This window comes from Lampris incognitus, chromosome 15 (assembly GCF_029633865.1).
Source record: "Lampris incognitus isolate fLamInc1 chromosome 15, fLamInc1.hap2, whole genome shotgun sequence".
In the NCBI taxonomy this organism is placed as follows: Eukaryota; Metazoa; Chordata; class Actinopteri; order Lampriformes; family Lampridae; genus Lampris; species Lampris incognitus.
Genome location: NC_079225.1, coordinates 3,851,773 through 3,876,472, shown reverse-complemented (window position 1 = coordinate 3,876,472; position 24,700 = coordinate 3,851,773). Strand labels below are relative to the sequence as shown.

At 46.1% G+C, this 24,700-nt stretch overlaps 1 protein-coding gene across 1 annotated transcript in view; it reads right to left on the bottom strand.

The window, feature by feature from the left end:
- The window catches only part of elp3 (elongator acetyltransferase complex subunit 3), a 74,596-nt gene that overhangs the window by 27,239 nt on the left and 22,657 nt on the right, over positions 1-24,700 (bottom strand). Inside the window, exons 5-7 of the mRNA XM_056294774.1 lie at positions 9,056-9,119; positions 8,374-8,442; positions 3,770-3,924 (exon numbers count right to left, since the gene is read on the bottom strand). Of these exons, the coding sequence (XP_056150749.1) occupies positions 3,770-3,924; positions 8,374-8,442; positions 9,056-9,119 (288 nt within the window). The remainder of the gene's footprint in view (positions 1-3,769; positions 3,925-8,373; positions 8,443-9,055; positions 9,120-24,700) is intronic.

Below are 24,700 nucleotides of genomic sequence, written 5' to 3'. Positions count from 1 at the left end.
AATTTAAAATATGGCACTGTGACGCATGCTCATGAAAATACTATTGTCACTGACACAATTAACAGAGAGCGGAAAAGCAGAGCACAGTGATTTCCAGTCATTGGCCATCACGATTCATGCATACACATCGTTTTCCCTCCACTAGCTGTCTTTATGCATGCTCAACAATCCAGGTACACTCTATATTCTGTCAAGATAAATACCCAATTGAGATATTAATGCATTACATATGTTAGTATGTCTGTTAGGAAACTAACTGACACCAAAATTAACAACTTTTAATGCTATTTTTCAAACAATTTAAAATGGCGGCTTCCAATGCCTGTAAATACTGCAACACCTCGGTGATAGTCATGGTGCGTGTATGGCAATAATCAAACATCAAGTTTAGACTATTTCTCTGCACTGGAGAACACTGGTGTGTTTCTAGGACAATGCAATGAACATCATGAAGGGTATGATGCGAACAACACACGTCAAAAATACTGACATGACGCGCACGATCACGCGCAAATTACATGCGGTCGTTTTGACTGCTCATCGTCATTTTAGGTAGATCTTATCATAACTTTGTTTTTTGTGCAATTGATCTAAAATTCATTTTAGGTCATCCTATCTGGTTATTTATGATGATGATGATTACTACTACTACAATCAATATTATCATTAATATTATTATTATGAGCCCAAGCCCTGAAGGTACTTGGCACCCTATTGTAATCCTCTATAGTTTTCTTCTGTCAATTTGACCTCAATTTTCACCAGGTTCCCACACTAGAAAACTCGTGAAATTTGGCAGCCTTTTCAGGTTGGTAGGCACTAAGAGATAGATCAAGGCCCTGCTCAGTGACAGCATAGGTGGTGTTTAGTCAAAGAAAATAATCTAATGATTTCAATCAATTTTTATGGCCACCCCAAGCTCTGACAGAACACATACAGTTACATGTTATGGTTACTTACTATGGAAATTATGGCTTTTCATTATAAAGCGTGTTCTCACTCATTCTCAATGACTGAGTAGGGACGCAAATCGTTGGCAATAAAAGTTGTGATCGACTTTGTGATTCGCTTCGCCCTTTCCGAGTTCAGTGGAAACTTTGACATCACTTGTTCACTTGTTCTCTGGTTGGCAGCAACTACAAACTGGCTGTTTTTCCTCCAACTTCGGGTGGAAATGTGAAATATGGTTTCTCATGTTTGTTGTGTTCCCAAAATATTTTATTTTCTGCATATTCTTCTGTGCTTGCCAAGATTTAAAATCTTAGATCAGGAAATATGAGATTAATTATCTTGTTTTAAAAGTTATTTACTAGTCTCTATATTTGAATTCATGGTATATTCTTAAATTGATCATGAATATGTCTTTTATGCCTCAGTTAGTCAAGAAATCTTACAATTGAGTAATTTATTGTTAAAACAAGCTATATTAGCTAGAGTAGCAATTTATACCATTCTCTTTCACACAAAAAAAACTTGTTTCAAGATTCAGTGACACAAACTCTAGTTCAATTGCGTGATTTAAGAATGACACAAGGCTTTATATATATATATATATATATATATATATATAAATATTTTTATTCAATGGCCCAACATGCTTCACCTATCACGAAATGGAAGTACACTTTGATTTCCACTGCTCAAACTTGGAAAGAGTTGTCAATAAATGTCGACAGAAATTTCACTTGTCCTGGTTTTGATTTCAGTAAAATCATGTTTCCTGTTTTAAGATGTATGCTCTGGGATTAAGGACTAGTTTTAAGTTTGGGCCTACATATTTCAAGATGAGCCAACTTGTTTCAAGTAACAGAATAATCACACTCCACTAGTATTACGTAGTTTCCACTTAAAATAGTGATTTGATTTCTTGTTCCTTTTTCAGTGTGCTGAAATTAAGAATGCAAAAAAATGAGTTAAGAATTATATGCTTCATTTGCATCTAGTAATCTTTACAGCTCTTGATTTTTTTTTTTTACAGCATCCAGCTGCTCTGACATGTATGGTTTAGCGTTGGCTGTGTCTGGGGCACCCTCCCCTGACGTGGTGGTGTAGCGGTCTAAGCATCGGCTTTGTGTCGATGCTTAGACCGCTGGGGACCGGGGTTCGCGCCTCAGTCTCGTCAGATCCGACTATGGCCGGATTCGATGAAGCAGCAATAACTGGCAGTTGGCGAACGCATACAGTACAAGGATGGGTGTTTGAACTAGAATAGGGAGTGACTGGCCACTAAATTGGGGGAAAAAGGGAAAAATCAGGAATACATTTTTTTTTAAAAAGAATTATTTACTAATATTCAGTGTATTTCACATTTTACTGTGATGTAGCAAGTCTGATCTTAAATAATTTGATCTAAAAACCAGCATTTTCTTCTTATTTCAAGCCTTTGAACACTCATCTGAGTCTACTTATTTCTAGACTGGAACCAACTTATTTTAAGATTTCTTGTCAAGTAAAATGATCTTGCTGCATGGACAGAAAATTTCACTAGTATTAAGTACTTTTCCCCTCAAATTCAGTGTTTATTTCTTGTATTTAAGCTCATGTTTTTTGCAGTGGATTTGCGCTTTAAATTTGCGATTGTTGAGGTTGTTTTTTTTTTGTTAGTTTTTTTTTATCCCCGCCCCCCTTTTTCTCCGCAAATGTATCCGGCCAATTACCCCACTCTTCCAAGCCGTCCCAGTCGCTTCTCCACCCCCTCTGCCGATCCGGGGAGGGCTGCACACTACCATGTGTCCTCCGATACACATGGAGTCGCCAGTCACTTCTTTTCACCTGACAGTGAGAAGTGTCACCAGGTGTACGTAGCACGTGGGAGGATCACGCTATTCCCCCCGGTTTCCCCTCCCCCCTGAACAGGCGCCCTGACCGACCAGAGGAGGCGCTAGTGCAGCGACCAGGACACATACCCACATCCCGTCTCTCACCCACAGACACAGCCAATTGTGTCTGTAGGGACGCCTGACCAAGCCGGAGGTAACACGATTATTGAGACATGATCTTTTATGAGAGAATCTCAATGCATCTAAGAATCGACTTTTTCCGCCTCACCCATAATAGGGACCATGTCAGAATGCCCTGTGACATGTTTTGGGAACCCATCTGATCCAAAGTCCAAAGAGGTTTTTTTTTTTCTGAATTCACATACACAGACAAGTCCCTGAAAATCAATCATGGTGGGCATAGAAAGTGAGTGTGTTCATGTTGAGGTCATCCATGGCAACAGGGTCAACCCGACTCTCTCATCTTAGCTTAAGAATTCACCCAGTAAAAATGGTCTCAGCAGCTTCTTGAATTGCTTTTAAGATGGAACTTTTAGTGATATTTAGGTTCAGTGTTAGTACTAAGATTAAAAAAAACTTACGGCCCAAGAGTTTTAGAAATTATTGCTCTGCCTGATGCTGTTGATTGAGGATTATCTGAGGCAGTAATAGTCAATAACATTCCACTGTACCTTTCACAAACCAAGCATTTAAACAGCTGACGTGCATGACCATATTTTTGATGGTTTGTAACTGAAACAACACAGGTCTTGGGGGCTATTTGTCATGATGAAAAAACAGATAAACAAGTGGAGTGGCTATATTGTTAAGAGACCCTCTTTGGGTTTGAGGGCCTGGGTTCAGGCCCTCATGTTAGTGTGCAACTGCCTGTTGAAGTGTCTACGCAAGACATGGAATCACTATTAGCTGCCATGGCACTTTTCTGAAGCCACCTTTAAACTATGACAGCAGATGGAAAAGAAGCATTTAAACATCACATTTTAAATTACCTGACCGCCTCCGCCACATTATTAGAAGTGTGACCAGATAGTGCGTCATGAAGGTTCCTGATGAAGTAATCTCTGTATTCCTCAGCCAGAGCCATGAAGGTACCACCCATAACAATGAACTCCACCTTGTCCACACTGTGGCCGAGCTGCTTTAGCTGGGGACAGGAGACATACATAACATAAACGCTTTAGCTGAGGACAGGAGCCATAACATAAATGCTTTAGCTGGGGACAGGAGACATACATAACATAAATGCTTTAGCTGGGGACAGGAGACATACATAACCTAAATGCTTTAGTTGAGGACAGGAGACATACATAACATAAATGCTTTAGCTGAGGACAGGAGACATACATAACATAAATGCTTTAGCTGGGGACAGGAAACATACATAACCTAAATGCTCAAGCTGGGGACAGGAGACGTACATAACATAAATGCTTTAGCTGGGGACAGGAGACATACATAACATAAATACTTTAGCTGGGGACAGGAGACATACATTACATAAATGCTTTAGCTAGGGACAGGAGGCATACATAATATAAATACTTTAGCTGGGGACAGGAGACATATATAACCTAAATGACAATAAATGTTTTAGCTGTGGACAGGAGACATACATAACATAAACGCTTTAGCTGGGGACAGGAGAAATACATAACATACACGCTTTAGCTGAGGACAGGAGACATACATAACATAAATACTTAAGCTGGGGACAGGAGACATACATAACATACATGCTTTACCTGAGGACAGGAGACATACGGGGTCCTCCCTATAGTCCCCGGGTCCCATATTCCCCGCTTTGTATGAGACTGGGGAATATCGGACCTTTTTGTATACAGAGGGCCCTATATTCCCCACTTTTCCCCAAAAGGGTCCTATGTTCCCCGTTTTGTATGTGCAGGGAAACATGGGACCTTTCTTTATAAAAAGGGTCCTATGTTCCCCTAGGGTACCCGGGGAACATAGGACCCTATTTATAAAGATCGGTCAGCAGGTTTGACGCTGTTTTGGCGCAAAAAGTGCCTTTTCAATAATGCATTATTTAGGGCAGATTATTAAGAAGACAATGAATCATACGATTTCTATTTTTATATCACAAAAACGAACTCACAAAGTCCAGGTTGGCTAAAGTATGTGGAAACTTTCGACACTAAACCAATTTCAACTTATTAGGCTATAGCCTATATTTGGGCGCATAACCCACCCCATATCAGTTCTCTGATATTTATGCATGAAATGTGTCACTTATCGAGGAAAATGCGCCTCACCGAGTAGGTGAGCTGGCTCGTCTGTGTCTGAATGTAATATAGTAAGCCTATGTTCCTTTGGCAATTGTACCCGGGCATAGCTCAGTCGGTAGAGCTCTCGCCTATGGGTCGCAAGGTCGTGAGTTCGATCCCGGGTGCCGCCAACTCAGCGTATGAGGAGTACATTGTGCGAGAAGTGCTGGGAGCTGAGGATAGGTGTTGTGTTCCGTCCTCAGCAGTCCATCTCCCAAAGGTCTAGCGCATTGTACCAGGGATAGACTCCTGCGTAAGCTGGCTGATACCGACAATAGGCCAATTCCGACCCACTTCTTCTATGTTCTCTAGAAAGCCGTCGTTCCCATCATAACCACACCAGCTTATTGGGAAAAGCATCTGACAGATATTAGATAGAAACCATCTGCTCAGTAAGGCCCTTTAAGCATCATAATTGTAATGATAATAATAATAATATAATAATAACATAATAATAATGACAATAATAATAATAATAGCCTAATAATGATGATGATGATGATGATGATAATAATAATAATAATAATAATAATAATAACAATATAGCCTTATATTAGAAATGCTAAAAATTGGATAATTGAAATATTTATAATTATAAAGTAGGCTAATATAGCATGGTAATAACAATAAAATAATAACAATATCTGCCTGGTCTCTTAAGATTCTAAGATGCTGTATGCTACAGAAATAACGGGACATAGGCCTAGGCTAATGAATACGCCTTTTTGACAAAATATGAATGAAAGGCTAATCAACAACGCTAAAGCTGAATCACAAAACACATATTGCTCGAAAAATAATTTATAAATAGCCAAATGCACACATGATTTCGAGTTTGGAAATATTTAAAACTTGTCGTGGATGTGTGGTCATCTGCACGCGAGTTTCCTGGCGTTCTAAACCACATGATCAAAATTCACCAATGTCTAAACCGCCTGCCAACTTGCAACAATTTGCAACAATCGGTTGTTATCGGTGATAACTCGTTAGAGGTTTTAGCCCCTCTTTGTTGAGTAGCCTAATGGACTAGGACTACTCATTTTGCTTTTTTGAAGAAGAAAAAAGCCTTAACGTTAGGCTAGTTAGGCCTTGGAGATTTTTGTTTTAGACCATGCCTTTTCTCGGGGGCTTCTGCCATTGACCAACTCTTTTTCAGCCAAGCTTTTACTAGAAGCATTTTGTTATTAATAGCCTATTATCAGTGTTACTATTGATAGTATTATGCCTGTAATTGTTATTTGTTATTAGGCCTCTTTTATAATTAGGCTATTATTATTATTATTATTATTAGGCTGTTATTATTATTATTATTATTATTATTGATATTATTACTATTACTATTATTATTGTTATTATTATTATTAAAGAAGAACATCAAAGGATGTAAGGTAGCACTCATCAAATGAAAAAAAAAGACACAATTCTCTATTTTACCATTTCATTGTTTGGCATCAGTCATTAACTTGGCCGGGTGGTCTTCTTCAGAAACCTTAATGACTGATGCCAAGCAATAAAATGGTGAAATAGAGGACTGCCTCTGTTATTTTTTTACCATTTGGTGAGTGTTACCTTACATCCTTTGATGTTCGTCTTTGATTCATGTTTTTGGTTTAGCACCTCCACAAGCCTTTAGTTTTTTGAGAAGCACATATTATTATTATTAGGCAATTAGCCTATTGTGTAAGGTAGGCGGCCCCCGTTGATGGATACTTTGTGCTGGTCCTAAATTCCAAGTCCTGGTCTAAGTTCTCTGCCTAAAAAGTTCATCATTAAAGTCTTTTTGAAAGAAAGTCTGCCAAGTGATTTAATATGGAGAACGAACTGCAAAGTAACAAGAAAGTGGCTGAAGTGTCCAGTGCTGTGCAAATTGAACTTTGAGCGAAGGTGGAAATGGCTAGGTTATACTGGTAGGCGGGCCTACTGCAAGACAAACTTGCGTTGATTGCCGACTGTCCATGCTGAGCCGGAGAGCCAACTAACTAGGCCTACTGCAGTAAATATTGGTAAGAAATAACAATAAAGCAAATTACAGCCTCCTCTAGGCCGAATTTGGATACGCACTCAAGGTGGCCTGCGATATACAACAGCCAACAATGGTAATACGGCCTAATTTAATCAGCGGAGGAATAGATTGTCGTAGCCTACAGCTCAGCCATGACCCCAGTTTTTATTATTTTGGACCCGTTAAGGAAATAATTTGCAGAAAGGGTTCTAAGTTCCCCGGTTTGTTCCTCGATTGGCAACAGTGGGGAATATAGGACCCTTTTTCCAAAAGAGGGTTCTATGTTCCCCGGTGTCTATTGCAACCGGGATTATAGGACCTTTTTAGGGGAAAAGGGGGAATATGGGACCCTTCTTTTTCGAAAGGGTCCTATGTTCCCGACCCGGGGAATATAGGACCCGAGGACTATAGGCACGGCCCCGAGACATACATAACATAAATGTTTTACCTGGGGACAGGAGACATACATAACATAAATGCTTTAGCTGGGGACAGGAGACATACATAAATGCTTTAGCTGGGGACAGGAGACATACATAACCTAAATGACAGAGGCATAACATAAATGCTTTAGCTGGGGACAGGAGACATACATAACATAAACGCTTTAGCTGGGGACAAGAGACATACATAACATAAATACTTTAGCTGGGGACAGGAGACATACATGACATAAATGCTTTACCTGGGGTCAGGAGACATACATAAAATAAATGCTTTAGCTGAGGACAGGAGACATACATAACATAAATGCTTTACCTGGGGTCAGGAGACATACATAACATAAATGCTTTAGCTGGGGACAGGAAACATACATAAATGCTTTAGCTGGGGACAGGAGACATACATAACCTAAATGACAGAGCCATAACAAAAACGCTTTAGCTGGGGACAGGAGACATACATAAATGCTTTAGCCAGAGGAAACCCACACAGACAAACATGCAAACTCCACACACGGGACAACCCGGGACCCCCAGGGCTCAAACCTGGGACCTTCTTGCTGTGAGGCGACCACGCTAACCACTGCGCCAACGTGCTGCCCAAGATAACATCACTGTTGTAATTTTACATTTGCTGTATGATTTCAAAAACTAATCAATCCTGACTGCAAACTGGCTAATGTTTGTGCAGCACCATGCACATCCAGATGTATGTAAGAGGACAAACATGCAGCAGCTACACGGTAGATGCCAAGCAGAAAAGTAAATATAATTTTCTATGCCAGTATAATGGATCCAAACCAATGTTAACAACACAGCACTTAAGACACGATACATACTAGTGCATACACCGCAACATTACTGACCTGCTCTACACGATGTCTGGTCTGAAGGTAGGGGTCATAACGCGCTCTGATGGCTCTCATAGAAGTTGGCTATAGGAAGGAAATAAAGGGGAAAAAATCAGTACATCAACCACCAAAGTGTAGTGTGAATTAAAACAAGACAAAACCGACACACGTCCCTTAAATGTTGGGACAGTTTAGTCTCAGTTGTGGCTATGAGGGTCTCTCAAAGCCACAAAACAGAACCAAGACTCTCTTAATGATCCCAGAGTTTTTCCACTGACACTGAACTAGTGCATAAACCTTAGGGACCAAATACCAGCAGAGAAGTCTACAATACCTATACTAACTTACATTTGTAGCTCATATTTTCTCATATCCACCTGCTCACGTCCACATCACAATGTCAAGGCTAAAGCAGACTTTCATACATCTTATTATTCTCATCATAGTAACATTCCAGGTTTTTCTCTCGATTACAAATTAGAGTCTGAGTGAAAGATTGGTTTTGTATATTGGAAGCCAAGTTGCTTATGATAGGTTTCAAAATGTTTAAGGTTACAAAAACCTTTGGACTTTGCTTGAGCAGAACTCTGTCACTAAAGAAACTGAGTTTGCTACATGCAGATGACTAGGAACTCAGTTCTTTCATGCACCATCCATTTGCTAAGGTGTTCATGTTAAAAAGAAAAGGGTAGCTCACCTCATAGCCAGTATAAGACTGTGTGGAGTACTCAAAGTCCGAGTCAGGCCCACCTGGACAATAGCTTCCAGAACAGAAGTTCACAAGAGTTCATTTCAACATGCCCAAACTAGATGGTCAAACATGACATATTCATGAATAATTGATTGCAGAATACCAGGTCAATCGTAGCAGATCAAAATTAAGAAACTCAATGAGGTATCCATCCATCCGTTATCCATCCATCCATCAATTATCCATCCATCCATTCATTATCCGAATCGCTTATCCTGCTCTCAGGGTCACGGGGATGCTGGAGCCTATCCTAGCAGTCATTGGGCGGCAGGCGGGGAGACACCCTGGACAGGCTGCCAGGCCATCACAGGGCCCACACACACACACACACACATACACACATACACACACACCTAGGGTGAATTTAGTACGGCTGATTCATCTGACCTACATGTCTTTGGACTGTGGGAGGAAACTGGAGCACCTGGAGGAAACCCACACAGACATGGGGTGAACATGCAAACTCCACACAGAGGACAACCCTGGACAACCCCCAAGTAGGACCACCGCAGGGCTCAAACCCAGGACCTTCTTGCTGTGAGGCAACTACCCTAACCACTGTGCCACCGTGCTGCCCTTGAGGTATCTACACTCATATTAATAGGACCATCATGGTAATATCTGGTGAAAATTTCTTTTCATCCAGAACTACGGAACCTGGGAGTTGACATGGACGTCTTTTTTTTTATAGAGGACACATGCGATAGTCGCTCAGCACACTTTACTAAAGTGCACGCACCATTTAAGTCACACATGTGCTTCAGTAAGTCACATGGGCACTTTAAGTAAGTCGCACACACACTTTACTAAAGCCCCCGCATGCTTTAGTAAGTCACCTGGTGCTTTACGCCCTAACAGCGGTCAAGTGTATCGGTGCTTGATGCAGCCAAAAAGGATGAGAGTTGCAATTCAGCAATCCTTTCTTGCCTCTGTAGCCGAATGGTTACTACATGGCCACATGATCGCAACCATGGTCCTCTTTCTCTTTCTCCCCCCCCCCTTTCCTTTCTGCCTCCACTATAAAAAATACCAAAAAAAAAATCTTAAAAAAAGATACAGGCTATAATGAATGTTACGAGGTATCGTAACGCTACCAATGGTACCAGCACCGTATCTAGGGTTGACCAAGCAGTTGCTATGGGTTGACTAGGGATCTTTTCCTGAGAGGCAATTTCCTTAAATAGGTTATATACAGGGGTTATATCAGTGGTCTGGGTACCTTCATACTGTATGTTTGGATCTAATTTCAGGATATGTTTACTGAAGAAGTCAATTTCACTTTCATGCTGATCAGAGTTCAAGTGGTAAAGAGGGTGAGCAGCCAAGTCATCCTGATGAGGAGAATATACATGGCTACTGTCAACTATACTTTTTTAAACCTAATCGGATTGTTGAATTACCCCCCACTTGTAGTCAAGTGGTTGGGGAGAGTCAAACAAGGAGACTTTAAATAGTGGCTAGGACAGGATCCGTGGTGGTGTAGTGGTCTAAGCATCGGCTTTGTGTCGATGCAGTTGCCCATTGGGGACTGGGGTTCGCACCCCGGTCTCGTCAGATCCGGCTATGGCCAGACTCGACGAAGCAGCAATAATTGGCAACGCGGTCTTCGGGAGGGGGGCGGAGTCGGCTTGTGTTCGTCATATGAATGCGTTTCTGTGTGTCGGAAAAAGCAGTGGTTCGGCCTGGATTCGCCTTGTCACGAAAGTGGCGAGGCGTCTCCTTCGAGACTGCCGGCCGGAGAGATGTAGTTGGTGAACGCCTGCATTACGAAGGTGGGTGTTTGAACTAAAATAGAGATTGATTGGCCACTAAATTGGGAGAAATCAGAAATAAATGTTATATTTAATAGTGGCTAGGACCATGGATGGTGGACCGGCGTAAGAGACACCTGATTTTCAAGTTATTTTCTACAAATAGCACATCACAATCAGTGATAACTATTATATTTATTCAACCACAATTAGCAAAACATACGCAGTGATAACTGGCACCCCTGGGTGCTGAGATGTTTTTGTATTGTTTATGACCTGATTGGGATTTTGGTTTCTCCGACAAGGCCCATGCGGGTTTTATGTAGTTTGATCTGGTTGCGACAGACCAATTTGAAAGCTGGCTCTTTCTGACCTTTTTTAACCTTGATTTGGTACACAACGGAGAAGAGTTTGGCTGTGATCATGTAAGGACCTGCCCAACGGGGAAGGAACTTGTGAGCAAGTCTTCCAGTACTCTGGTTTGCCTTTCCAGTTGGTTGGACAAAGACATAGTCCACGCCTTGTCCCCACCTGGAGTTCAGTTTTGTTGTGATCCGTTCTTTCCACTCCTCTGGAAGAGGGGAATCACTGAAGCCGAAATTGATTGTGTTTTCATGGCTTGTTGAGCTTGTGGCCATACATTCAGCAGCAGTGCTGGGTGGTTGTGACACCTTGTGCTCTTCGGCTTTGTTCAATGAGGTCGACAGTAGAGAGCGAGAGAGTGGGATGGAAAGCTCTGCTATATTATGGTTCGCTGGTACTGTTGTTATGTGCTGTCTCATTCTTGAGTAGGATAGGGACTTTGAAGGATGTGTGAGGAGGGCTTGATATGACGTAGCTACAGAAGAATAGACCACTGGGTAGACTTGATTGAGTGGAAGGCTCCACTAAGAGAGGGACTCCAATACTCGTGGGAACATTTCTGGTGTATCCATACAACACCATCTTCTCACCAGCTGGGATTACGATGGCTTTCTTGCATTGCAGTTTGACTCTCCCCACCATGCCATTGTCTTGTTCGGTTTTGTATCTGCTGTATATGCATTGAACCAGGGGTATATTGGTGCCTAAAAGGGAGGGAAAATCTTGTGTTGGACCTGCCGCCTGGAATGAGGAGAGCCAATGTGCTGACAAGCTCAGCTTTGCCTGCAACACTTTCTGGATGTTGTGGTTTCACCGCTCCGAGTTGCCTCGCCGGCACGTCCGAGTCACTCCTCCAGCTCCAACACGCCAGGAACATCTGAGCGCTCAGTTCACGCTCTGAGGAGATGAGTGCTGCACTGCACCAGGTGTTTGCCATCATCCATCAGGCACACCTGTGGCAATCAGGCAGCCCTCTACAAGAAGTCTCCCAGAACGCCTCTCTGTGCTTCAACGTACTGAACCCTGCAGTAAAAGCTCTGACAAACCTATTCCAGTGATTCCTAGTAACACTTTTCTCATGTCTATTCCCACACTGTTGTTTTGTTTCTCTCTGTGTCTAACTCATGTGTTCCATTTTTTTGTCTCGCTGTTTTTGTTTCCCTCAAGACCCGCGTCTCCCCCGCTCCTTGTCCCCAGCGACCATCACTTTTCCCCGGATCACCTCCAGCAATCTCCCTCCACTTTTCTCTCCCTGGACCCCTCCCTTCGTATTTGACTTCCTGGATCATGGACTTGGACTTCCTCGCACAACCCCTCGCTCTACGGATTTGGACTTTGGTAGCCAGGCGCACGCAAATCGTCACAACACCCTGCCAAACATATATCCATTATTATACAAGGGTAAGATTTTGCAAGTTAGACACCAGCTTTCATTTCACACACATCTCACAAACAGACCCAACTATCCGCACCATACATTCCCCCCACCTTAGATTCCCATTATTATTTTGTGGCAGTTTGTTTATTTTTATCCTGCATTAAAATTGCCTTCGGGTTTCTCAGTACTCTGTGTCCGTCTGCCTTTGGGTTTCGCTACACTGGTCTCTGGTCTTCATTCGAAAGCTGTAACAGAACATCGAAGCCAGAATGAGCCAAAGCAAACCCGAGGGGCAGGCGGTTGCTCAGACAGCTATAGCCCCTAAGCCTCAGAGCCCTATAGCTCTCGAGGCAGTGGTAAAGGACCATGGCACTCACCTCACTCAACTCCATTCAAAGCTTAGCACTACCTTCTCCCAGATCACTGAAGAAATCAGCGGGCTCCAGACTAACTTACGTACCTCGGCAAATGCCCTTGCATCACTCCGTGCAGATCGCTGCTCTGACAGTGGCAGTGTCCAAGATCAGCGATCATCCTGCTCTGACCCCAGTCCAGCTCCAGCTCCCAGTCCCTCCGAGCCTCCCTCCAGTCAACCGTATCATGATTCCCGTGTTGAGCCTAACTTCCCCTGTCCTAAAGCCTTCGGTGGGAGTTCGAGCAGTGCAGAGGTTTCCTAGGTCAGTGTGAGTTCCCGTTCAAACACCAGCCAGCCAGGTATAGGACAGGGGATGCTAAGGTAGTCCTGGTGATACCCCTGTTAACTGGCAGAGCCCTCAGTTGGGCTATGGCAGCGGTTACGAACCATTCTCTACCAACTATGATGCCTTCCACTGCGAATTGCATTTAGTGTTTGATCACCCAGCGGATGGGGAAGACGCAGCTAGCCGCCCCCATTCTATCAAGCAGGGAGCTAGGTCAGTGGCAGACTATACCCTGGAGGCTAGCATACTGGCAGCTAACAGTGGGTGGGATGACACACCCCTAAAAAGCGCGTACAGGAGGGGGCTCAGCGATTCCATCAAGGATCTCATTGTTAGAGAACAACCCTCTTCCTTCAACGAGCTCATCAACCTCACTCTCCAGATGGACAAATGGTTACGGCAGCAGCGTCTGGAGAGCGCTCAACGCGCCAGATCCTCCCATAGACTTACCCCGCCCATACTACCAGCGGGTCCCCTGTTCCAGCGTCCCGCAGCCACTCTCCGCCCTCTCAGTACCCCATGCAACCTTCGGCATCATTTGTACCCAGGTCTGAGAAGCAGCCTATGCAGTTGGGTCAGTCACGGCTTCCACTGGAGGAGCGGGAGCAGAGGATGCGTGACCGACTCTGCCTCCACTGAGGGAAGTCGGGCCATTACATCCGAACCTGCTTGACTCACCCAAAAAGACCAGACTCACTAGTGGGGGGTGTCCTAGCAAACTTGACCACCCTGCCACAGTCCAAAGAAGAGCACAACCGGTTGTTTCCTGCCACTCTCACCTGGGATAAGGAATCACTTTCTATCAGTGCCATGTTAGATTCGGGGGCAGATTAGTGTTTGACTGACATCTCGTTGGCCCGGCAAGATAGCATTCCACTCGTCCCCCTTGACACTCCCCTCACAGCCCAAGCCTTAGATGATCGTTCACTCGGTAGGATTATGCACGGCACAGCTTTTCTTACGCTCACCCTTTCAGGTAATCACGTAGAGACTGCGTGTTTTTTGGTCTTGCGCACCTCTACAGTGCCCCTAGTGTTAGGTAGACCGTGGTTGGAGAGGCACGATCCCCACATCTCATGGTCCACTGGGCGGATATTGGGTTGGAGCATTGCGTGTCATGCCAACTGCCTTCGCTCCACTCTCTCTCCATCCAGTGGCCCAAGCCCTGTGCTCTCTCCCCCGGATCTCACTGGTGTACCCTCTGTTTATCAAGATTTAGCTCCCGTGTTTAGCAAAGACAGTGCACTTTCAATTTCCCCTCACCGTCCCTATGAATGCACCATAGACCTCCTTCCCGGGGCCGCCCTCCACACCGGTTGGTTGTATAACCTCTCGGTCCTGGAGAAGGAGTCAATGTGCAATTATATCACAGAGTCCCTTGCCTCAGGAATCATAAGGCCCTCATCGTCCCCGTTTGCAGTGGGCTTCTTTTTTGTGGTGAAGAAGGATGGTAGCCTGAGGCCCTGTATAGATTATCGTCAGTTAAACGACATCACTGTTAAAAATAAGTAAGCACTTCCCCTCATGAGTTCCACTTTCGAGCCACTCACTCACGCCACGGTGTTCACTAAGTTAGACCTACACAGTGCATACCATTTGGTGCGTATTCGGGAGGGTGACGAATGGAAGACGGCCTTCGACACGCACCTAGGGCATTTCGAGTACCTTGTCATGCCCTTTGGCCTCACCAACGCCCTGGCCGTCTTCCAAGCGCTGGTCAACGACGTGTTGCGGGACATGCTTAACACGTTTGTGGTGGTGTACATGGACGACATCCTCCTGTTCTCCAGGACAGAGGAGGAACACCACCAGCACGTCCGCCTGGTCCTCCAATGGCTGCTGGAGAACAGACTGTTCGTGAAGGCCGAGAAGTGCGTGTTCCACTCCACCTCTGTGGAATTTCTTGGCCACATCATGGAGAAGGGGCACACCTGCATCGTCCCCAGGAAGAGTCGAGTGGTGGAGGAGCGGGCGCGGCCTACCGACCGAACGCAACTCCGGCGCTTCCTAGGGTTCGCCAATTTTTATCGCCGCTTCGTTAGGGGATTCAGCCGAGTGGCCACCCCCCTCACTGCACCCACCTCCACCTTCCGCCTGTTCTCCTGGACCCCGGAGGCGGAGGCCGCCTTCTCGGCCTTTAAGGGACTGTTTACGACGGCTCCGGTGCTCACTCACCCAGACCCGTCCAAGCAGTTCATTGTGGAGGTGGATGCGTCGGACACGGGCATCGGAGCCGTCCTCTCCCAGCGGTCGGAGGAGGACCAGAGAGTCCACCCGTGTGTCTTCCTCTCCTGGTGTTTCAGCCCAGCGTAAAGGAATTATGACATTGGCAACAGGGAGTTGCTGGCGGTCAATGCCGTCCTGGAGGGGAGACACTGGTTGGAGGGAGCGAAGCAGCTGTTCGTTGTGTGGCCAGACCACATGAATCTGACCTACATGTGAACAGCAATGAGGCTTAACCCTCGGCAGGTGCGCTGGGCTCTCTTTTTCTGCCAGTTCGACTTCACCCTCACCTACCGCCCGGGATCCAAGAACGTCAGGGCAGACGCCCTCTCCCGTCTGTTTCCAGAGGGGTCCTCTGATGCACTGGACACCCCTGACACCATCCTTCCCCAGCCCGGGTGGTGGGTGCCGTCACCTGGGCTATCGAATTGGTGGTGAGAAGAGCTCAGCGCGCCCAGCCTGACCCAGGCAATGGACCCCAGCATCTTCTGTTTGTGTCGTCCACCATCTGGTCCCGGGTGCTGGAGTGGGAGCACTCCAGCCGGTTCGCCTGTCATCCCGGCGTCCACCGGGCAGTGGCCTTCATCCGCATGCACTTCTGGTGGCCCACTTTGGAGGCAGACACGAAAGAGTTCATGGCCACCTGCGTCACCTGTGCCTCAGTAAGGCTACCCATCACCCACCGGTGGGCCTCCTGCGCCCCTTTCCTGTCCCCAGTCGACCTTGGTCACACATTGCCTTGGACTTCGTGACTGATCTCCCCGTGTCCCAAGGTAATGATACTATCTTGACCATTGTTGTCTGGTTCTCTAAGGCTGTCAATTTTGTCGCCTTTTCCAAGCTCCCCTCTGCGGCTGAGATGGCGGACCTCCTCGTCTCCCATGTTATCCATCTCTGGGATCCCTCAAGACATTGTCTCCGACCGTGGCCCAGTTCACTTCTAAGGCGTGGCAAGCTTTCTGTAAGGGGATTGGGGCCACGGTCAGTCCCTCCTCTGGATACCACCCCCCAGACCAATAGGCAGGCGGAGCGGGCCAACCAAGCCCGGGAGGCGGCCTTGCGTTGCGTCACCACCAGCAACCCCGCCTCCTGGAGCAAGCACCTACCCTGGGTGGAGTATTCCCTGAACACCATGGAGAGTTCTGTTTGTCCCCCTTTGAGTGTTCCCTCCGGTACTAACCCCGTCTCTTTCCCCATCAAGAGTTGGAGGTGGCGGTGCCGTCCACCAGGGCCCATCTCTGCTGGCCCGTCTGGAAAACCGCCCGGGCCGCTATGTTGCAGGCCACAGAGTGGTCCAAGTGCAGCACTAACCGGCGGAGAGTGCCAGCCCCAGTCTATCGTCCTGGGCAGAGGGTGTGGCTACTGGCCCTGGACCTGCCCCTCCTGACTCTCTCCCGGAAGCTGGCCCCTCGCTATGTTGGTCCCTACACCACATCATCAACCCCTCCGCGGTACGTCTCCTCTTCCCTGCCTCATTCAAGATCCATCCTGTGTTTCATGTCTCTCACCTCAAACCGGTAGCCTCCAGCCCCCTGTCTCCCCCTGTCCAAGCTCCTCTGCCTCCAAGGGTCCTCGACGGTCGCGATTTGGTCTGGGACGTCAACTGACTGCTCGCCGTTCGCTGCCAGGGCTGGGGTTACCAATACCTGGTGGACTGGGTTGGTTACGGGCCGGAGGACTGCAGCTGGGTGACCCGATCCTACCTGGCCAACCCCGCACTCATGGAGGAGTTCTATCGGGCTCACCCTGACACCGATGGATGGTCGCCCGGTGTCTCCTGTAGGAGCGGGGGTCCTGTTGTGGTTTCACCACCCCGAGCTGCCTTGCTGGCACGTCCGAGCCACTCCTCCAGCTCCGATGCACCAGGAACATCCGAGCGCTCAGTTCACGCTCTGAGGAGACGAGCACTGCGCTGCACCAGGTGTTCGCCATCATCCATCAGGCACACCTGTGGGCAATCAGGCAGCCCTCTACAAGAAGTCTCCCAGAATGCCTCTCTGTGCTTCGACGTACTGAACCCTGCGGTAAAAGCTCTGACAAGCCTATTCCACTGATTCCTAGTAACCAGTAGTGGACCTTGCATTTCAGACCTAGGCCTTCAGTGAGACTTCACCTCCTCATAATTACCCAAAGACAGCCATCATATCGCTACAATGTTTTAGTTTCATGCTACAAAAGTGTTTATCATCACAATCATCACCATCATCATTATTTGACACTTTTCACTTTCACAACAGCGATATTGTATGTCGACGTGGTGTAACATACAGCCTTACTGGAAGTAATCCCGCTGGGCATATAAATATGCTATCAAGAAACTCAACAAACACATCCCAGCCGGGCCGCTGGGCATAAAAACAATCAAACATTAAGCAAATCAAATCGCTGTACAAAAAAAATACATTTGACTTACCAGTGTTGTCTATTTGAAGACAAAATCCATTCTCCTTTCTTTCTGGATGAAACAGTCGATCACACGGTCATAGAGCACTCCTTTGGCTTTTAAATAAGACAAGCCAGCTTTTGGAAGTCTGTGTAGTTACATGACCCCTTCTCTGACGAGAAAAGCAAGCACGCCCAGCAGTAGATTTCCGCTTTGCTCAGATCCAGTAAGCCATGAGTACCTTTTGTAGGTGCTTGTCTGGAAATGCCACACATACATCTTCCCCGGTTGGGTCAGAGCCACTAACTGTGGAGTTGATCTGTCCATCTCCACAATCCTTTGCTTTTCCCCAAACGATCGTCTTGAAAATGGTGTGACTAATAAATATGCCACCACATCATTCACGAGTTCTCCTTGAGACATTATTCTCATTCATGGCTAGCTAGCTTAGCTAACTGAATCAAAAACACAAATGCTAGCTAACATTAGCCACCAACTATCACGACCTAGGCGCTGCTGCTGATTGGCTGAACAATCGGTCACGAGGCTGTATGCAGCGAAGGTCCTATGATGCTGTGTAAGTATAAAAGAATACCAATCTAAATCTGATTGGTCGAGTAATCTATCAATCTCGTATTAACACCTAACTTATTTAGATAGCGGAGACCTTCACTCGAGATGCCGAAGGCGCTGGCAGGAGTCTCTCACACGGTGACAACAGAGAGAAAAAGCTGATTGGATTATTTTTTTTTGGCCGAGAGACTGCAAGCAGAGCCTCCCGAATTCGTATGTGTAGTCGAAATCGAAATGTAATGCGATATTAACAAATTGATTAGAAGATTGTATTATACTTATGAAAGTGTTTTCCTTTTTCTGTGGAGTCTTGGGGCTTCACCAAAGGCCTAGAAGGCCCTGACAGTTCGCCGCAGCTAGTAACCCTTTTCTCGTGTCTATTCCCATGCTGTTGTTGTGTTTCTCCCAGTGTCTAACTCCTGTGTCCCTGTTTTTCGTCTCGCTGTTTTTTCCCCTCAAGACCCTCCTTTCGCGACTTCCACAGCTCCCCGCGTCTCCCTTGCTCCTCGTCCCCAGTGACCATCACTTTTCCCTGGACCCCCTCCAGCGATCTCCCTCCATGTCTCTCTCCCTGGACCCCTCCCTCCGGATTTGACTTCCTGGATCATGGGCTCGCACTTCCTCGGTCAAGCCCTCGCTCTACGGATTTGGACTTTAGTAGCCAGGTGCACGCACATCGTCACAACACCCCGCCAAACATATTTCCATTATTACACTTAGGTAAGATTTTGCAAGTTAGACACCAGCTTTCATTACATACTACATATATTATAGCACACTATGTTTGTGTAATGAGGAGTGTGTCCATTTTGGGATCCTCAGAATTGCATCTCTGCTCTTTGCAGATGATGTGGTTTTGTTGGCTTCATCAGAACGCAACCTCCGGCACACACTGGGGCAGTTTGCAGCTGAGTGTGAAATGGCTGGGATGAGAGTAAGCACCTCCAAGTCTGAGGCCATGGTTCCCTACCAGAATATGGTGGATTGCTCCCTCTGGGTAGGGGATGAGTTGTTGCCTCAAGTTTAGGAGTTTGGAACATTCCACAGGTGAACAGGTTAATTGGAAACAGGTGAGTGTTATGATTGGGTATAAAAGGAGTGTCCCCAAAAGGCTCAGTCGTTCACAAGCAAGGATGGGGCGAGGTTCACCACTTTGTGAACAACTGCGTGAGCAAATAGTCCAACATTTTAAGAACAATGTTTCTCAACGTACAATTGAAAGTAATTTAGGGATTTCATCATCTACAGTCCATAATATCATCAAAAGATTCAAAGAATTCGGAGAAATCTCTGAACGTAAGCGGCAAGGCCGAAAACCAACACTGAATGCCCGTGACCTTCAATCCCTCAAGCGGCATTGCTTTAAAAACCGACATCATTCTGTAAAGGATATTACCACGTGGACTAAGGAACACTTTGGAAAACAAGCGTCAGTTAACAGAGTTCGTGGCTACATCTACAAGTGCAAGTTAAAACTCTACCATGCAAAGCGAAAGCCATATATCATCAACACCCAGAAACGCCGCCAGCTTCTCTGGGCCCAAGCTCATCTGAGATGGACCGACGCACAGTGGAAAAGTGTGCTGTGGTCTGACGAGTCCGCATTTCATATTGTTTTTGGAAATCATGGGCGTCGTGTCCTCTGGGCTAAAGAGGAAAAGGACCATCCAGATTGTTATCAGCACAAAGTTCAAAAGCCAGCATATGTGATGGTATGGGGGGGGGGGGTTAGTGTCCATGGCATGGGTAACTTGCACATCTGTGAAGGCACCATTAATGCTGAAAGGTACATACAGGTTTTGGAGCAACATATGCTGCCATCCAAGCGATGTCTCTTTCAGGGACATCCCTGCTTATTTCAGCAAGACAATGCCAAGCCACATTCTGCACGTGTTACAACAGTGTGGCTTTGTAGTAAGAGTGCGGGTACTAGACCGGCCTGTCTGCAGTCCAGACCTGTCTCCCATTGAAAACATGTGGCGCATTATGAAGCGCAAAATATGACAAGAGACCCCGGACTGTTGAGCAACTGAAGTCGTACATCAAGCAAGAATGGGAAAGAATTCCACCTACAAAGCTTCAACAATTAGTGTCCTCAGTTCCCAAACAATTACTGAGTGTTGTTAAAAGGAAAGGTGATATAACACAGTGGTAAACATGCCCCTGTCCCAGCTTTTTTGGAATGTGTTGCAGGCATCAAATTCAAAATGAGTGAATATTTGCAAAAAAACAATAAAGTTTATCAGTTTGAACATTAAATATCTTGTCTTTATTGTGTATTCAATTGAATATACACTCACTGGCCACTTTATTAGGTACACCTTGCTAGTACCGGGTTGGACCCCCTTTTGCCTTCAGAACTGCCTTAATCCTTTGTGGCATAGATTCAACAAGGTACTGGAAACATTCCTCAGAGAGTTTGGTCCATATTGACATGATAGCATCACGCAGTTGCTGCAGATTTGTCGGCTGCACATCCATGATGCGAATCTCCCGGTACACCACATCCCAAAGGTGCTCTATTGGATTGAGATCCGGTGACTGTGGAGGCCATTTGAGTACAATGAACTCATTGTCATGTTCAAGAAACCAGTCTGAGATGATTCGAGCTTTATGACATGGCGCGTTATCCTGCTGGAAGTAGCCATCAGAAGATGGGAACACTGTGGTCATAAAGGGATGGACATGATCAGCAACAATACTCAGGTAGGCTGTGGCGTTGACACGATGCTCAGTTGGTACTAAGGGGCCCAAAGTGTGCCAAGAAAATATCCCCCACACCATTACACCACCACCACCAGCCTGAACCGTTGATACAAGGCAGGATGGATCCATGCTTTCATGTTGTTGACGCCAAATTCTGACCCTACCATCCGAATGTCGCAGCAGAAATCGAGACTCATCAGACCAGGCAACGTTTTTCCAATCTTCTATTGTCCAATTTTGGTGAGCCTGTGCGAATTGTAGCCTCAGTTTCCTGTTCTTAGCTGACAGGAGTGGCACCCGGTGTGGTCTTCTGCTGCTGTGGCCCATCTGCCTCAAGGTTCGACGTGTTGTGCGTTCAGAGATGCTCTTCTGCATACCTCAGTTGTAATGAGTGGTTATTTGAGTTACTGTTGCCTTTCTATCAGCTCGAACCAGTCTGGCCATTCTCCTCTGACCTCTGGCATCAACAAGGCATTTTCGCCCACAGAACTGCTGCTCACTGGATATTTTCTCTTTTTCGGACCATTCTCTGTAAACCCTAGAGATGGTTGTGCGTGAAAATCCCAGTAGATCAGCAGTTTCTGAAATACTCAGACCAGCCCATCTGGCACCAACAACCACGCCACGTTCAAAGTCACTCAAATCCCCTTTCTTCCCCATTCTGATGCTCTGCAGCAGATCGTCTTGACCATGTCTACATGCCTAAATGCATTGAGTTGCTGCCATGTGATTGGCTGATTAGAAATTTGCGTTAACGAGCAGTTGGACAGGTGTGCCTAATAAAGTGGCCGGTGAGTGTAGGTCGAAAAGGATTTGCAAATCATTGTATTCTGTTTTTATTTACGTTTTACACAACGTCCCAACTTCATTGGAATTGGGGTTTGTATCTCGGGGTCTTATTCGCCAGTGAGGGTAGGATGGAGCGGGAGATTGACAAGCAGATTGGTGCAGCAACAGCAGTAATGCAGATGTTGTACCAGACTGTTGTGGCGAAGAAGGAGCTGAGCCGGGAGGCAAAGCTCTCAATTTACCAGTCAATCTTCGTTCCAATCCTCACCTATGGTCATGAGCTTTGGGTAGTGACCAAAAGGGTGAGATCGCGGATACAAGCGGCTGAAATTAGTTTCCTCCATAGGGTGTCTGGGCTCAGCCTTAGAGATAGGGTGAGGAGCTTGGATACCCGCAGGGAGCTTGGAGTAGAGCCGCTGCTCGTTCGCATCGAAAGGAGCGAGTTGAGATGGTCCAGGCATCTGATTAGGATGCCTCCCAGGCACCTTCCTTTGGAGGTTTACTGGGCACGGCCAATTGGGAGGAGACCTCGGGGTAGACCCAGAACGTGCTGGAGGGACTACATGTCCAATCTGGCCTGGGAACGCCTTGGGATCCCCCAGGAGGAGCTGGAGGGCATTGCTGGGGAGAGGGACATCTGGAGTGCCCTACTCAGCTTGCTGCCACCGCGACCCAACCCCAGAAAAGCAGCTGAAGATGAGAGATGAGAGAGAGTATAGCAGACATCTCACAAACAGACCCTGCTATCTGCACCATACATTATTCCCCCACCTTAGATTCTCCTGTTATTATTTTGTGGCAGTTTGTTTATTTTTATCCTGCATTAAAATTGCTTTCAGGTTTCTCAGTACTCTGTGTCCGTCTGCCTTTGGGTTTTGCTACACTGGTCTCTGGTCTTCATTCGAAAGCCGTAACACTGGAAGCAGTATGTTGACCTCGACATAGCCTAGGTAAGGCACAGCTTGACCTCCAGCACCCTCCACTTCAAGGATTTTTCTGAGGGGCAGGATTGGCAGAGAAGGCAGGTAAGTATCTTGAAAAGACTTGGAAATGGTAGTCACCCGTGAGCCTGAGTCAAGAATTGAATTACACTCGATTCCTTCAATAGTGATAACAGCAGCCTTGTAAACTACAAGTTGGAGCAAATTCTGATGCTGCAAAGCGTCTGACACCAGGAGTCCACTCCACTGAGGGATACAGGTTCATACAGGCGCATCTGCTGTGAAAGACTCTAGATTTCAGAGATCCCAGTTAACTGGGTAGTGAGCCAGACTGTAATAGTGACTTTGACTTTGTGAAACGGATCCCCTTCCTTGCTCATCGTGTGGTAGGACAGACACAGACACAAATTGCGTGTTTTCAATGAATTGGCAGGAGTAGTTGCAAACTCCCAAGACGCTGCAGAGTTCAGAAACATTTGCTGTTGCCTTGATGTTTGCAATGCGTTGACCGCAGCTCACCTGTGGTTCCACACCCTCTAACCCCACAAGGAGGTTCACGTAGTTTACCTTGGTCTTACACCATTGACATTTGGAAAGACAGATCTTTGCACCAACAGTAGTAAGTTGCCTGAGCACATGATCGATCGCTTCCAGGTGAGATTCCAGAGTGAGACTTTGTATCAAGATGTGATCAACATATATAAGTGTGCCCCCGACCGCAAGCTTATTCATGAAGATGTTGAATTCAGCAGGTGAGTTGGCATAACCAAATGGGGACCTGTTACAGGCATATTGCCTGTTTGCAAACAAAGGTGAATGCCAACTTATGTTGGTCTGCAACATGCACTGGGATAGTCCAGAACCCATTGATGCTCATCATCATCAGCGGTCACTCGAGGTCGAGTTTGACTGTCCTCCTTCTAGGTCCTTGTGGATATCCTTGTGGGAGGACACCCGCGCATGACATTTTTTTTATGTGGATTGGCTGATGCGCATGCAGTCACCACATGGTCCTTGGCAGAGGGTTGCCAGAGTCCACTTTTTTTCTGGGGACCCACTTTTTAAAAATAACAAACCATTACAACCCAGTTCACAATGGGTGTTATCTATAAATCTTGAGCACAGCGAATTCGTGCATAAATGAATGTTCCTTACCATTTTTACTCCCATTTCCACATCATCTTGTTGAACAGGTAAAGCAGCCATTTCGATTCAATCAATCAATCAAGTTGCATTTTATATAGCGCTTTTCTTTTTTTTTCAAAATAATTTTATTGCTTTTCACACAGGAAGGCAAATGCATTTATACAGTTATACAGTAGAATTAAGAATGATTGTGTTAGCAGTGGAACAATAAAGACAACAGTGTTATAATTGTCCTGCTAGTGATACAAAAACCCATCCCTCAAAGCAAGCCCACCCAATTCTCGAAACCCCCCACCCCACCACCCATCCCATGAACCCCCCTCCCCACCACCCATCCCATGAACCCTCCTCCCCACCACCCATCCCATGAACCCCCTTCCCCACCCTCCACTCCAGTCCCCCCCCCCCCCGCCCACTATCCCGCCCGTTCCCCTGGGGTCACATTCATACACACACATTCATTTCAAGGGAGAAGGGAAGGAGGAGGGAAAAAAGGGGGGGGGGCAACTAAAGAGAGTTGAGAGTAAACATGGTAAACGAAGAGAGATGGGAAACTAAAAGGAATAAAATAAGGATAACATGAAAAGAGTGAATAATGAATAATAAAAAAGAGGGGGGGGGTCAGCTCTGATCAGTC